The 16,653-nt window shown below is 44.2% G+C and overlaps 1 protein-coding gene across 5 annotated transcripts in view; it reads left to right on the plus strand.

Moving 5' to 3' along the window:
* LOC122940687 (catenin delta-1-like) overlaps nt 1-16,653 on the plus strand; it is a 575,811-nt gene that overhangs the window by 144,199 nt on the left and 414,959 nt on the right. For all 5 annotated transcript variants that reach the window (XM_044297389.1, XM_044297388.1, XM_044297390.1 and 2 more), the window contains one exon: nt 15,239-15,467. In XM_044297389.1, the coding sequence (XP_044153324.1) occupies nt 15,239-15,467 (229 nt within the window). The remainder of the gene's footprint in view (nt 1-15,238; nt 15,468-16,653) is intronic.

Raw genomic sequence — 16,653 nt, forward strand, 5'->3', positions numbered from 1 at the left:
ATGTCGTTTTTTTTGCAAAATTTCACAGCTGAAAGTGAAAAATGTCATTTTTTTGCAAAAAAAATCGTTACATTTTGATTAATAACAAAAAAAGTAAAAATGTCAGCAGCAATAAAATACCACCAAATGAAAGCTCCATTAGTGAGAAGAAAAGGAGGTAAAATTCATTTGGGTGGTAAGTTGCATGACCGAGCGATAAACGGTGAAAGTAGTGTAGTGCCGAAGTGTAAAAAGTGGCCTGGTCATGAAGGGGGTTTCACCTAGCGGGGCTGAAGTGGTTAACTCCCTTCCGACCGCTTAACGCAGGATTGCGTTCTGAAGGCAATCGGTTTGTTCCTCGTTGACGCATCAGCGCGTCATTTCGCGAGACGAGAAATTTCCTGTGAACGCGCGTTCACAGGATTGGAAGGTAAACGAGTGGATCTACAGGCTGCCAGAGACAATCATTCGCTGGCAGGCTGTAGATGCGATTTTATTTATTTTTAACCCCCTGAAAGCTGTTAACTGCGCCTGATATATTTGCTACCTGATCCTCTGGTGGTCCCTTTTGCTTGAATCGACCACCAGAGGACACAGGCAACTCTGTAAGTAGCACCAAACACCACACCACTACACTACACCCCCCCCCCCCCCTTGTCACGTATTAACCCCTGATCACCCCCCTGTAAGGCTCCATTCAGACGTCCGTATGTGTTTTGCGAAACCGCGGATCCGCAAAGCACGGACACCAGCAATGTGCTTTTCCGCACATTGCCAGAACTATATAGAAAATGCCAATTGCGGACAAGAATAGGATATGTTCTATAGGCTCTACAAAAAACGCAGTGTTCGCCCGATCAGGCCTGATCTTGTGCGCACACTTGCGTTCAGTCAGCCCCACCGCGGTGACAGAATATTTCTTTTTCTGATCACTGCAAAAACACTGTAAAATCGCTGCGGTGCTATAAAAAGATCACTTTTGAGGGGCATGGCGAGTTCATAGAAGATTTTATTTTTTTGGGCACAAGTTAGCAGAAGATACAGTAATGAGACGCACAGGAGTGGATGACTCCACAGAAGGAGGTGCTCACAGTAAAAAGGAATCACCCCTCCTTTAAGAAATTAACAGTGAAATAAAGTATACTGGGCACTCACACTGTAAGTGGAACCAAGTGATAGATACTATAAGCTTCAATTAATAAGTTTATTGACATAACCATAAATTGACATATATAGGAATATAATGTCCCCACAATTAATAATGTAATATTAGAGCAACCTAAAAATTAATAACTAAAATAGTGGATTAGTTAAACATCGGTATAACCACAATAGCTTATCTTGCGACTAAAAGGACACTCCGAAAGTAGGTAAGATGATGCCTACGTATTAGATTAGTTGTACATCAGTGTGACCACAATAGTTGCCTTGCGGCTAAAAACCTTGATCACTTAGGATGATGGAATGTAGTAACAAGAGTCATAAAATTGTTGCCTGTATTATCTAAATGCAGGATTGAGGTCCGCTGATTGGGACAAAGTCTCTGCGTCTCTAAAAGTCCACTTTACAATGAGTGTTTAAAGCGGCGTCCCGCTCTTACTCACTGTTCGGTGATTCCTTTTGCAGTATTCCACTGCTGAAGTTCCGGTTCACTGTGTCATCAAAAACCTGCTCCCAGGTTCGTCTGCTGCTGGTCTCTATGGCTCTGGGCACCGCTCCGTATTAGTGAAGAGCCGGTGTCCTCCAAGCCTGTAGTCTCCCTGCTTCCACGCTGAGTTACCTTTGCAGGCACGATGTTAGATAATCTTGTGCTGGGATCTTGATTGATCAGTGTTTGTAGTGAGTCAGCTCGCCGGGATCTCTTTACTTACCGGATACTCCGGTTTCTTGCAGCGTCAACCTGGGATAATTGTGCAGTATATTCAACACAGATTCATGTAAGTGGACTGGGGGTCTTGAACCAAACGCGTTTCGGGGCTTAACGTTGCCCCTTCCTCAGTGGTGAACAATCCCCCTTGAAACAGTTCTTTTTATGTGAAGTACTAGGCGGATTCCAATTGTTCAATTAGCTGTTACTCCTCCTGTTTTTCGCATTGTGATACGAATCCTTTAACCCTGAGTTAAGGATTTAAAGATGTTTAAATCGCTTTTTATAAAGCAACATATCATCACTTTGGGTATTGAGAATTTAACTAGGAATCCGCCTAGTACTTCACATAAAAAGAACTGTTTCAAGGGGGATTGTTCACCACTGAGGAAGGGGCAACGTTAAGCCCCGAAACGCGTTTGGTTCAAGACCCCCAGTCCACTTACATGAATCTGTGTTGAATATACTGCACAATTATCCCAGGTTGACGCTGCAAGAAACCGGAGTATCCTGTAAGTAAAGAGATCCCGGCGAGCTGACTCACTACAAACACTGATCAATCAAGATCCCAGCACGAGATTATCTAACATCGTGCCTGCAAAGGTAACTCAGCGTGGAAGCAGGGAGACTACAGGCTTGGAGGACACCGGCTCTTCACTAATACGGTGCGGTGCCCAGAGCCATAGAGACCGGCAGCAGACGAACCTGGGAGCAAGTTTTTGATGACACAGTGAACCGGAACTTCAGCTGTGGAATACTGCAAAAGGAATCGCCGAACAGTGAGTAAGAGCGGGACGCCGCTTTAAACACTCATTGTAAAGTGGACTTTTAGAGACGCAGAGACTTTGTCCCAATCAGCGGACCTCAATCCTGCATTTAGATAATACAGGCAGCAATTTTATGACTCTTGTTACTACATTCCATCATCCTAAGTGATCAAGGTTTTTAGCCGCAAGGCAACTATTGTGGTCACACTGATGTACAACTAATCTAATACGTAGGCATCATCTGACCTACTTTCGGAGTGTCCTTTTAGTCGCAAGATAAGCTATTGTGGTTATACCGATGTTTAACTAATCCACTATTTTAATTATTAATTTTTAGGTTGCTCTAATATTACATTATTAATTGTGGGGACATTATATTCCTATATATGTCAATTTATGGTTATGTCAATAAACTTAATAATTGAAGCTTATAGTATCTATCACTTGGTTCCACTTGGTGTGAGTGCCCAGTATACTTTATTTCACAAGTTAGCAGAAATTTCTATTTTTTTTTTTTGCTTTTTCTTACAAAGTCTCATATTCCACTAACATGTGACAAAAAATAAAATCTCACATGAACTCACCATACCCCTCACGAAATCCAAATGCGTAAACCTTTTTAGACATTTATGTTCCAGACTTCTTCTCACGCTTTAGGGCCCCTAAAATGCCAGGGCGGTATAAATACCCCACAAATGACCGCATTTCGGAAAGTAGACACCCCAAGGTTTTCGCTGAGGGGCATATTGAGTCCATGAAAGATTGAACTTTTTGTCACAAGTTAGTGGAAAGGGAGACTTTGTGAGAAAAAAAACAAAAAAAATAATTTTCCGCTAACTTGTGCCCAAAAAAATTATTCTATGAACTCGCCATGCCCCTTACAGAATACCTTGGGGTGTCTTCTTTCCAAAATGGGGTCGCATGTGGGGCATTTATACTGCCCTGGCATTTTAGGGGCCCTAAAGCGTGAGATGAAGTCTGGAATCCAAATGCCTAAAAATGCCCTCCTAAAAGGTACTCATTGGAATTTGGGCCTCTTTGCGCTCCTAGGCTGCAAAAAAGTGTCACATGTGGTATTTCCGTACTCGGGAGAAATAGGGCAATGTGTTTTGGGGTGTATTTTTACATATACCCATGCTGGGTGAGAGAAATATGGGAAAAGTTGTCTTTTACAGAGATATTTCTCTCACCCAGCATGGGTATATGTAAAAATACACCCCAAAACACATTGCCCTACTTCTCCTGAGTACGGCGATAACACATGTGTGACACTTTTTTGCAGCCTAGGTGCGCAAAGGGGCCCAAATTCCAAAGAGTATCTTTACGATTTCACAGGGCATTTTTTACGCATTTGGATTCCAGACTTCTTCTCACGCTTTAGGGCCCCTAAAATGCCAGGGCAGTATAAATACCCTCAAATGACCCCATTTTGGAAAGAAGACACCCCAAGGTATTCTATGAGGGGTATAAAAAAATTTCCACTAACTTGTGACAAAAAATAAAAACTTCCATGAACTCACTATGCCAATCAGCGAATACCTTAGGGTGTCTACTTTCCGAAATGGGGTAATTTGTGGGGTGTTTCTACTGTCTGGGCATTGTAGAACCTCAGGAAACATGACAGCTGCTCAGAAAGTCAGAGCTGCTTCAAAATACAGAAATTCACATTTTTGTACCATAGTTTGTAAACGCTATAACATTTACCCAGACAATTTTTTTTTTTTTTTTTTACCCAAACATTTTTTTTTAAATCAAAAACATGTAGAACAATAAATTTAGCGAAACATTTACATATGGATGTTTTTTTTTTTTTTGCAACTGGAAGTGAAAAATGTCATTTTTTTGGCAAAAAAAATCGTTAAATTTCGATTAATAACAAAAAATTAAAAATGTCAGCAGCAATGAAATACCACCAAATGAAAGCTCTATTAGTGAGAAGAAAAGGAGGTAAAATTCATTTGGGTGGTAAGTTGCATGACCGAGCAAAAAAAAAAAAGGTGAAAGTAGTGTAGTGTAGTGCAGAAGTGTAAAAAGTGGTCTGGTCATTAAGGGGGTTTAAGCTAGGGGGGCTGAGGTGGTTAATAGTGCTAGAGGGGTTAATTTTTTATTTATTTTTTATTTATTTTTAACACTCCTTCTCCTCTTGATCGCGTAGTTCCCGCTCTCTTCTTTACTAGCTGTGGGCTAAATGACCTGTGGTGATGTCAGATCACATGCTCCAATCACATGGTCCATCAGATGGAGCATGTGATCTGACATCACAGGTCCTTTATTCCACAGCTCATCATTAAAGAAGTAAAGAGACCGGGAACTATGCGATCAAGGGGAGAAGGTGAGTTAATACATTTTTTTTTTTTTTTTTTTTTTTTTTTTTTTCACACCTCCAGCACTATTATACTATGCATTCTGTATTCAGAATGCTATTATTTTCCCTTATAACCATGTTGTAAGGGAAAATAATAGTGAATAGACTGTCACCTAGAAACCATGCTTGAAATGCGCACCGCATCTGCACTTGCTTGCGGGTGCTTGCGATTTTCACGCAACCCCATTCATTTCTATGGGGCCTGCGTTACGTGAAAAGCGCAGAATATAGAACATGCTGCGATTTTCACGCAACGCATAAGCGATGCGTGAAAATCACCGCTCATGTGAACAGCCCCTTAAAAATGAATGGGTCCGGATTCAGTGCGGGTGCAATGCGTTCAACTCGCGCATCGCACCCGTGTGAAAGGGGCCTTAAAGAAACTAATGAACGAAAAAGGGTAAGAGCACTCACTACATATAGAAAAATCGTGGTATAAGGATTTTAAGTAGCCCAAAAATGAAAAATGACTTTTGGGGGGGGGGGTGACAGAAGCCCTTTAATCCCCTGCGGCCTCCTTGCTTCAAGACTTCAAGTCCATGGTAACCACTGCCCTTTCGCTGTGACTGATATACATGACCGTTCGGCTGGCTTTGCCGAACTGCTGGCTAAGTGCTGTCAATCACAGTGAAGGGACAGGCAAGGGGGCGTGGTTACCGTGACTTGAAGCAAGGAGGCCGCTGCCTCAGTGACTTCAAGCCTGACTAGAGAAGCGCGCCAGGCAGGGGATTAAAGAATGTGTTTTTACAGCTTTTGCTTCTCTGCCTGCAGGAAGAAAATGATCGTTACAAACATGCTGCTGGCTACTCTAAGGTATTGCCGGCTTCGGATGCATGTTGGAGGTGACAGGTTCCCTTTAAAAAGCAGAGAATTTCAAATTTGCAAATTTTTTCAAAATTTCTGTAGATTTAGGATCCTTTTTTTCCAGGACGTCCTTCATGACAGCACCCATGGAGGATGTCCTTATTGGCTTCTGCAGGGACAGGAAGAGAGACAGTTTAAAAAGCCCCTCCCCACCCCCTCTCTCCAGTGTTCTTCCTGTCCCTACTGGGATAGGGGGAGTGAGACTGCTCCCTCCTAGCAAGTTAGGTATGGAATGGGGCGAGTTTGGTCGGGGGGTGCTTACCTCTCCTCTTTAGACTCCTGCAGCCCCTTAGCCAGCACCCCTCTGGGAAGTGGTCCCCTGGTTTGGTCCCCGATACCCTTGCTGAGCTTGACCGCAGGATTCGGGGGCTCGCGGCTCCTGCGCTCCCCTGCGCACGCTAGGCTGGATTACTGAGCGCTCCCACGTGACCGGAAGCCAACATGCGTCACTGGAAGTGTCATGGCGGCGCGCATCGGCATGCTAGAGACATTCTGAATCAGGAGGTCTCGCATGTCTAGGGGGTTGACTCTTCCTTAGAATGAGTCCCCCGTGAAGAGCAGGAGGAGGCGGAGCCAGGCGGCAACGGGCGGACCGGTGAGTAGATGAAACCCTATTTAAATGTCTGATGGCAACCTGGTGAGGTTGCATCATGGAGGTCCAGGCGTCCAACAAGCAGGAAACTTGTTCAGACTCCCCTGTCCAGGCCCCTGTAAGTAGCTGCATTATGTGCTTTGACAGGGGTGTTTTTTGGCAATCCTTTTGACTCTAATAAAGTCTGTATTCCCTTTTCCCTTAGGCCTCATTCACACTTCAGTGTTTGGTCAGTGATTTCCATCAGTGATTTGTGAGCCAAAACCAGGTGCAACTCTAAACACAGAACAGGTGCAGATCCTTCCCTTTTACCTCACCTATGTCTGTGGAGGCTCCACTTCTGGTTTTGGCTCACAAATCACTGATGGAAATCACTGACCAAACACTGAAGTGTGAATGAGGCCTTAGACTACTATGAAGTCAGGGCACAAACCACATGGAGACCCTAAAAAGAAGAGAAAGAAGTGTGCGACCTGCCAAACAATGCTTCTGGAGTGATATAAAAAAAAAGTTATGCCCAGAATGCCTTTCCAAAAATCTTAAGGACGAACGGTCATCCCTACTTTCAGATTTGAGTTCTATCGTAAGAGAGGAGGTGCAGGCGGCAACCTCGAGCCCGAACCCAGACCCAGTACCATCCGCAAAGCACCCTCCAAAAGAGCCAGAATCAGTCAGGCTCTGATTCGGTGTCCTTTCCTCAGGATGAACAAAGAAGATATTTCTTTTCATCCGAGGATCTAGATCCACTACTCACCGCCATTAGGCAGACCATGGCTATTGAGGAAGAGGAACAGACACGCTCAGTTGAAGATGAAATGTTTGTGGGTCTTAGTCAGGAAAAGGTCTTCCCAGTAAATAAAAATCTAAAAGATCTCATTACAGAAGAATGGGCAGATGGAGAAAAGAAGCTCTTCATTCCCAGAGATTTTAAAAATCGACTGCACTTTGATCCGAAGGACACTAATCTTTGGGACGAGGTCCCAAAAGTAGATGTCCAGGAGGCCAAGGTAGTGAAAAAGACCTCAATACCGTTTGAGGATTCGTCGCAGCTGAGGGATCCCATGGATAGAAAGTTGGATGGTCTGCTGAAAAAATCCTGGGAGTCAGGGGCAGCTACAATTAACACTAACATTGCTGCCACTTCAGCTTCCAGAGCCTTAGTCTTGTGGATAAATCAACTGGAGAGTCACCTCAGGGCTAAGACATCCAGGGAAGAGATCCTAGAGTCACTCCCTCTGCTAAAGATGGCCTCAAATTTCCTGGCGGACGCTTCAGCGGTATCTATTAGATTTGCAGCCAAATCCCAGTCTCAGACTAACGCTGCTAGACATGCCCTCTGGCTCAAGTCATGGTCCGGGGATGTAGCGTCTAAGAACAGACTCTGCTCCATACCATTTTCTGGTTCTTTCATGTTCGGCCCAGTCTTGGACTCTATCCTCCAGAACGCGGCGGATAACAAAAAAGGGTTTCCTGAGGAGAAACCTAAAAAGCCGCTGCCCTTTGTAGACCCTCTGGCCAGAGTCAGGCCAAGGCTTATAGAGGGAAAGGTAAATCGGGCCGTTGAAGCTACCCCAAAGGGGGCAGGGGAAGGGGTTTCCTCTTCAACCCCAATACCAACACAGGGAAACCATGACGCCAGACCAGTAGGAGGGAGACTTCGTCACTTTTGGGAAAGATGGAAGAGAGATACAATCAGTGGATCCTGGACTCCATCAGGGACGGCTTCAGGATAGATTTCAGAACTCCTCCTCCACAAACCTTCCAGGTGACTTACTTCGAATCTCCTCTCCTTCAGCAACAGCTGCTGTCAGATATACAAAATCTTCTGGTTCTGGGAGCCATCACCCAGTTCCCTCCTCCCCAGCATTTCCCAGGACACTATTCAAGACTATTCCTTGTGAAGAAGCCAGACGGGTTGGTAAGGACGATTTAACATTTCTAAACAGATGGCTGACCTACTACAGGTTCAAGATGGAATCAATAAGATCCACTACTCCTTTGATCCCACCAGGTGCTCACCTTTGCACATTGGACCTCAAGGATGCGTACTACCACATTCCCATAAATCTTCAACATCAACAGTATCTAAGGTTTGCGGTCAAGTACAAGGAGGCGATTCTTCACTACCAATTTCAATGCCTGCCGTTTGGGATTTCATCTGCCCCCCCCCCCCCCCGTCTCTTCACAAAGATAGTATCAGAAATGATGGCCTACCTACGCCAGGGTTCGATTACAATCGTGCCCTACTTGGACGATTTTATGCTGATAGCAGATTCAGTACAAAAGCTGGAGGGGGACATCCATCAGACTTTGGCCCTATTCAAAGATCTGGGGTGGATCGTGAACTATCCAAAATCGGACCTGGTACCAGACACGAGGAAAGAATTCCTGGACACGAGGTTACAACATTCCTTTCTACCGGAGAGGAAACAAATCAATATAAGAGAAAAGATAATGGAGTCGTTCAAAAAGAGAACCCACTCAGAGAAGCCATGCAGATCCTTGGACTGATGACCTCCTGTATTTCAATTATACCTTGGGCCCAATTCCACTCCAGGGCCCTTCAGCCTGTCGACAGCCTGGGACAGAGACCGCTCTCTGAACTCAAAGATAAAATTGCCAGACTGTTTTGAAATCCCTGTCCTGGTGGATAGAACCGGAGAATTTGGAGAAGGGGGTCCCGTGGAATAGGACTCCAGCCATAACTGTTACCACGGACGCAAGTCTGAATGGCTGGGGGGGGCATGTGGACCAACATCTCTTCCAAGGTTCTTGGGTGCTTCGGGGCAGAATAAGGTCCTCAAATTACCGGGAACTGAAAGCAGTGCTGAAGACTCTGAGAGCAGCCAAGCATCTTCTCCAAGGTCAACACGTCAGGATACTAGCAGACAGTATGAAGAGACAGGGCGGAACCAGATGCCCGCTCCTTCAGGATCTAGCAGATCAGATTTTCACATGGGCAGAGAGGAAAGTTCTGTCCATTTCAGCAACCCATTTAAAGGGGTCTCAGAACTTGAGAGCTGACTTCCTACGCCGTCACAGGATCGACGCGGGAGAATGGAGTCTGAACAAACAGGTTTTCAAACAGATCTGCCAGGTATGGGGCCAACCGGAGATAGATCTCTTCGCATCCAGGGAAAATTCACAGCTGGACTGTTTCTACTCTATAAACCCCAGTGGAAACCCAGTGGCAGTAGACGCCCTAGCCCAGAGTTGGGACATGAAACTGGCATACGCCTTTCCTCCTTTGCCCCTAATCCCGGCAGTCTTAAAGAGGATGAGGAACAGCTCTATCACTCTGATCCTAATTTCGCCAGACTGGCCCAAGAGAGCCTGGTACCCTATCCTGAAAGAGATGTCAGTCAGAGATCCGTATCCCCTTCCATGCAGGAAATACCTGTTAACGCAAGGGCCTCTGGAACATCCCAATCTCAACAAGCTGAGACTGACTGCCTGGATCCTGAGAGGCAGACCCTGAGGAAGAAGGGTCTCTCCGATCAGGTAACATCAACTCTGCTACAAGGCCGTAAACCAGTAACTTTGGCCATATATCTTAAAATATGGAAGAGATTCTCCTCTTGGCTAGCCCAAAATCATCATCCAGGGACTAGAAATCCGTCCATAGGCCACATACTAGATTTCCTCCAGAGAGGGTTTGATATGGGTTTAAAACCTAGCACACTCAAGGTACAGATCTCGGCCTTAAGTAGCTGCTTAGACTTTCCATTAGCAGAACACAGGTGGGTCAAGAGGTTTATCAGGGCAGTTTCCAGAATGCGACCCACCTTAAGACAAACTGTTCCCACGTGGGACTTAAATGTAGTACTGAACAGCTTATGTGATTCTCCCTTCGAACCCATTGAGGATATATCCGACAAACTTGTATCCTTCAAGACGGTGTTTCTATTAGCCATCACTACTGCCCGTAGGATAGGCGAGATTCAGGCCCTGTCAGTTAGGGAACCCTTTTTGAAGGTCCTAGACGATAGGATATTTCTTAAGTTGGATCATTCCTTTTTTCCCAAGGTTGTCTCAGTGTTTCACAGAGAACAGGAGATAATTCTCCCTTCATTTTGTACCGCTCCCAAAAACATACTGGAGGAACGGTTCCACTGTCTGGATGTGAGAAGCGCAGTCCTCACCTACATCAAGGGGACGAAACCTTGGAGAAAATCACCAAACCTCTTCATCGAATTCGGTGGTAGAAACAAGGGATGCAAAGCCTCTAAGACCTCTTTAGCCCGCTGGATCAAGGAGACCATCGGGGAATGTTAGACTGCAGAATTTGTCTTGCCCCATAGCTTTGAGGGCTCATTCTACCAGAGCCATGGCTTTAACCTGGGCAGAGAAAGCAGGAGCTTCCATCGATCAAATCTGCAAGGCAGCAACCTGGTCTTCCTCCACTACCTTTGTCAGACACTACAGACTGGACTCAATGGCCAATCAGGACTTTGCTTTTGGCCGTAAGGTCCTACAGGCAGTGGTCCCCCCCATAAGATTACGTTCTAAGTTGTTAGTTCTCCATGGGTCCTGTCATGGAGGACATCCTGGAAACATATATTTAGTTTACCAGTAAATGGCTTTCCAGGAGTCCGGAATGACAGGACCCAATACTACCCCCCCTTTTTTTTGTTCCTTCCGGTACACTATTTGGTTTGTATGACTTCTGCTGCTACTATATACAGTGTGAATTAACATTGTTCTCAAAATAAAGATGTGGCAGCCTATCCAGTGTAGAAGTTATAAGAACACTTGAGAGAGGGGGTGGGGAGGGGCCTTTTAAACTGTCGCTCTTCCTGTCCCTGCAGAAGCCAATAAGGACATCCTCCATTGGGGCTGTCATTCCGGACTCCTGGAAAGCCATTTACCGGTAAACTAAATATGTTTTTGTTTTTTGTATTTTTTAATTTTTTGTATTTTTTATAAATAAAGGTGGTTTATATTGACTGACTCAAATTTACCACTAACATGAAATTAAATGTCTCACAAGAAAACACACTCAGAATGGCTTGGAGAAATAAAATCATTAAAAAGTTATAACTAGAGATGAGCGAATTTCTGCTTATGAAATTCTTTCACGTTTCTGCTGGTAAAAGGTTAATTCCGTTACCCATAGACTTTTATTATGATGGAATGTCTCTAAAGGCACTCCGTTATGCATTCCGTCATGAATTTCAAAATATTAAATTCTCTCATCTCTAGTTATAACCACATCAAGTGACACGTCAGATTAGCAAATATCAGCTTGGTCATAAAGTTGAAAAATAGCCTGATCATTAAGGCTACTTTCACACTTGCGTTCGTCGGTCCGCTCGTGAGCTCCGTTTGAAGGAGCTCACGAGCGGACCCGAACACCTCCGTCCAGCCCTGATGCAGTCTGAATAGAGTGGATCCGCTCAGACTGCATCAGTCTGGCGGCGTTCAGCCTCCGCTCTGCTCGCCTCCGTACGGCCAGGCGGACAGCTGAACGCTGCTTGCAGCGTTCAGCTGTCCGCCTGGCCGTGCGGAGGCGAGTGGATCCGTTCAGACTTACAATGTAAGTCAATGGGAACGGATCCACTTGAAGATGACACCATATGGCTCAATCTTCAAGCGGATCCGTCCCCCATTGACTTTACATTGAAAGTCTGAACGGATCCGCTCAGGCTACTTTCAGACTTAGAAATTTTTCTAAGTTATTAATGCAGACGGATCCGTACTGAACGGAGCCTCCGTCTGCATTAATATGATCGGATCCGTTCAGAACGGATCCGATCAAGCGCAAGTGTGAAAGTAGCCTAAGCGGTTAATTGTTTACATGTTTGTTGCTATTTAATGCATCATCTTGTTTGTAAATGATCTCGTTGACTCTGAAGCACTGCATAATTTGTTGGCACTATATGAATAAGGCTACATGCACACAACCGTATGTGTTTTGCGGTCCGCGTATGGAATCAGTTTTTTTGCGGATCCATTGTAATAATGCCTATCCTTGTCTGCAAACTAGAAAAAAATAGGACATACACAATTTTTTTTAAATTTTTTTTTTTGAGGAGCAACGGAACGGACATACTGATGCGGACAGCACACGGTGTGCTGTCCGAGTTTTTTGCCGACCCATTGAAATAAATGGGTCAGCATCCTATCCGCAAAAAAAAAATACGAACGGACACAAACAAAATACGGTTGTGTGCATGAGGCCTAAAGATTATTGTTACAGCTCAGTCAACCAAAAATAGGTATGGCTGCTGTTACAATTCCATGTTACAAAATCCAGATGTGCTCCTTCCCAAAACACCATTATATCACACAGTTACATAGTTGTTAAAGTTGGAACAAGACCAAAGTCCACTAAGTCCTCTAATCCTCCTGTATTGATCTAAAGGCAAAAAAAAACCTAAACCTTGGGGAGTTTCTGTACTTCAAAGAAATTGCGTAGCAGATTATTTGTTGCTTTTTCTCTTTTTAACCCTTGCAAAAATGAAAAATTTGGGGCTAAAACAACTTTCTATTGGATAAAATTGATTTTATTTTTCTAAATCCAGTGTTAAATTCTCTGAAACCTGTGAGGTCAAAACACCCACTACACCACTAGCTGAATTCCTTGTAGTTGTTTTAAAAATGGGATGATTTGGGGCATTTCCTCTGTACTGTACCTCAGAGATGTTGCTCCCAAATCCATTCCAATAAAATCTGGGTTTAAAAATCAAATGACGCTCCTACCTTTCTGAACCCTGCTGTAATGACCGGTGTCACGCAAAGGGAGGGAAAGGGGAAGGCCCTGCCCAAGGGAGAGGGAAAGGTGGTGACCCCTGACTCACCTCGCGGCTGGCATCTGACTGCCCCGACGTCCCTAGATGGGTTCCTCACCTGTACTCCGATCATGTGCCTAAACCCTGGCTTTCCCTAAGATGAGCCCTAGGTAGTGAACGGGGCGGTGGGAGCACTAGTCAGCACCACTGACAGTAAGAGGAAAACACCAAGGAGAGGACAGACAAACATATAATCCCAGGTGGGCGACAACAGCAGACCACAAAGGCCCAACAGGGATCCGGAGGGTAACGTTCTGGAACAACAACCAGGGAACGCAGCAACACGGCTCCAGTGGGTCAGTATAGAAGTCCAGGCAGGAATCTCTAGATCTGGCAACCAGAGAAGTGGTAGAGGGGAATATAAGGAGGTTGGGAGTGCTGGACAAGGAACAGCTGAGGAGAAAGAGCTACGGATCCCTGAGTGAGCCAAAAAGGGTTGCAAAGCAAACCCAGAAAGCTTCCATAAAGAAACAGCCGTATCTTACTACATTGAGCGCGCAGCCAACCGCTGCGACTTCCTGACCCTGGGTATAACGAGTCAGGCGTGGTTCTTGACACCCTCGTGACACACATGGGTATTGCTGTTCTCGGGTAAAAATTTTGGGGTGCTTTTTCTCCTCTGGTAACCCTTGAAAAAAAAAAAAGTATATATTTCAAACTACATTTTATTGTTAACATGTAATTTGTCATGTTTATGCCCCAATTGTAATAAATTCTATGAAACACCTGTGGGGTCGAAATGCTCACTGCACATTACATAGGAGGGAATTCTTTACTGCTCTTACAGTAAAGAATCCCCTCATATGTTGGAGAAACATTCCCCCCCCGCCCTGCCCCGGCAGGCTTCTATACATGGCAACCATTGGAACCCTTCGATTTGAATAATTGTGACCCGACGGGAGAGAGGGGCAACACCCTACCCTTTGTAATTCTCTTGGATACAGCTTAATATACAACTGACACACTCTGCTGATGAGCTCTGAGTCGTAAATGTACTGCATGGTGCGTGAAGGCTCAGCTTTGCCATGCTGTTCATTTGCAGCATGGAGCGGGAAGGAGTTTATGAGTATTTTGTGAGTTATCACTATCTGTCTTAAAAGCGGAGAAATTCAAAATTTGCAAATTTTTCCTAGCTGTCTGTATTTTAAATTTTTTTAACAAGTGCAAAACATATCAATCCAAATTTACCATTAACCCGAAATTCTGATTTCTTGGATAAGTAAAAACATTCCAGAGTTATTACCACATAAAGTGACATGACAGATTTTCAAAATTAGACTTTTTCAGTAAAACTAGCTGTGTTTGTAATGAGTTAAGCTTGTTATTCACATTTGATAATTAAGTTCATACACATGCTAATAAAGTGGCCTCCTTAACAGTTCAGTATCAGGTGAGTAGGAGAGAAGTTTTGGGCATTTTTCTTTCTACATAATAGGTACTTTGTTCCAGTAGGTGATAAGCTGCTGCAGGATGTCTGGCAGCAGCCTATTTCTCTTACTTTTATTTAAATAACTATTCATTGGCATAGCACCCGCACTGAATCCTGATCCATTTATTTCAATAGGTGTATGTACATGAGTTCTGTGTTGCGTGAAAAATGCTGCATTTTCTATATTATGCGTTTTTCGCACAGCTCTGGCCCAAAAGAAGTGAATGGTGCTTCAGTGAAAAACGCATTGCATCTGGAAGCAAGTCCTGATGCAATGTGTTTTTCACTGATAGTTGCTAGGAGATTTGTAAACCTTCAGTTTTTTATCACACGCATGAAAAACGCATTGCACCCATGCGGAAAAAACAAACACTGAACGCAATCACTGACAAAACTGACTAAACTTGCTTGCGAAATAGTGCGAGTTTCACTGAACCCATCCGGAGCCAATCAGTCACACTCGTGGGAAAGAGGCCTTATAGTTACTAAAAATCACTGTTAAAACTGGAGTTGTTTGTAAAACAGTGACTTTATTGGAGTGTGATAATGTGTTTGACCTTTTTAAACCATTTTGTATCTTGAAGGAGTTATGAAGATCCATTGTCTGATCATTATGGATCATCTTTGCCTCAGTCTGGGAGTCTTAGTAGCCTTGGACCTGCATCTTTGACAGTGGCCCCCAGTGGCCCTTGGAGACAACCAGAGCTTCCTGAAGTTCTTGCCATGCTCAGTTACACTCTTGATGCTGTGAGACTAAATGCAGCTGCATATTTGCAGCACTTGTCATATCGTAACGAAGAAGTAAAAAAAGAGGTTTGTACTTATTTCACGACTTGATGTATTTTATTAACATTTTAACTGGTAGTAGCTAGGAATGAGCGAATCGAAATCCAAAGTAGATTCTCATAAAACTTAGTTTCAATACTGTATTAGAATTTATTGGCTCCGATGAGCCGAAGTTATTGCTTTGCGAAGTCTAGCGAGTCTTCGCATAATAAACTTCAGAAATTGATTTATACTGTAAAAACCTATTTCCCGAACTCTGATTCGGTTCCAAGCTACCACTTGGAACCGAACCTGAGTTCTGGAATTTTTTTTCTTTTTTCAATATAAATCAGTATAAATCAATTTCTGAAGTTTATTATGCAAAGTCTCGCTAGACTTCGCAAAGCAATAACTTCGGCTCATCGGAGCCAATAAATTCTAATACTTTACTGAACGCTCGTTCCGTACAGTATTGAATCGAAGTTTTATGCGAATCTACTTTGGATGTTTTATCCGAAGTTGATTCTCTCATCCCTAGTAGCGGCCTCTGGCCAATTTTTACATTTCTGATGCACAAATAAAAGCTAAAATGTTTAATAAGAAAAAAAGTATAGTATAGTACTCATACTTTTTGAAAGTATCCAACTGGCACGTTGTGTAAATGCTCCAGCATTTAGTGTGTTACCCAGACCCAAACCCAGACTTCTTCACTGAAGTTCGAGTTTGGGTAAAGTGTTCTATTCATTTTATTATTTTCCCTTATAACTTGGTTATAAGGGAAAATAGCATTCTTAATACAGAATGCTTACTAAAATGTGGATTGAGGGGTTAAAAAAAAAATTCTTTCAGGACTGCAAAAGGACCTTTGATGTAATTGCGCTGAGCATGTAGTGAGCGCGGTGACGTCAGCGCAGGTCCTGCTGAATGAAGATAGAAATCTTCTATCTTCATTCAGCAGGACCTGCGCTGATGTCACCGCGCTCACCGCGTGGTGAGCGCGGTTACATCATCAAAGGTCCTTTGGGGGACACAGGAACCGGGGGTATAGCTATGTCCTCTAGGAGGAGTTGGCACTAGGTAAAAGATGTTAGCTCCTCCCCTGGCAGCTATACCACCTCCAACCCGGGGCTGGGGGGGGGGGGGGGGGTTTACTTCCCAGGATCGACGCAAAAGGCCGTCCTTTCGGGCACAGCCATCCTGGCGTCCCAGGACTCCGGCCGCTCTATCTTCTGTG

This window comes from Bufo gargarizans, chromosome 6 (genome assembly GCF_014858855.1).
Source record: "Bufo gargarizans isolate SCDJY-AF-19 chromosome 6, ASM1485885v1, whole genome shotgun sequence".
Taxonomy (NCBI): Eukaryota; Metazoa; Chordata; class Amphibia; order Anura; family Bufonidae; genus Bufo; species Bufo gargarizans.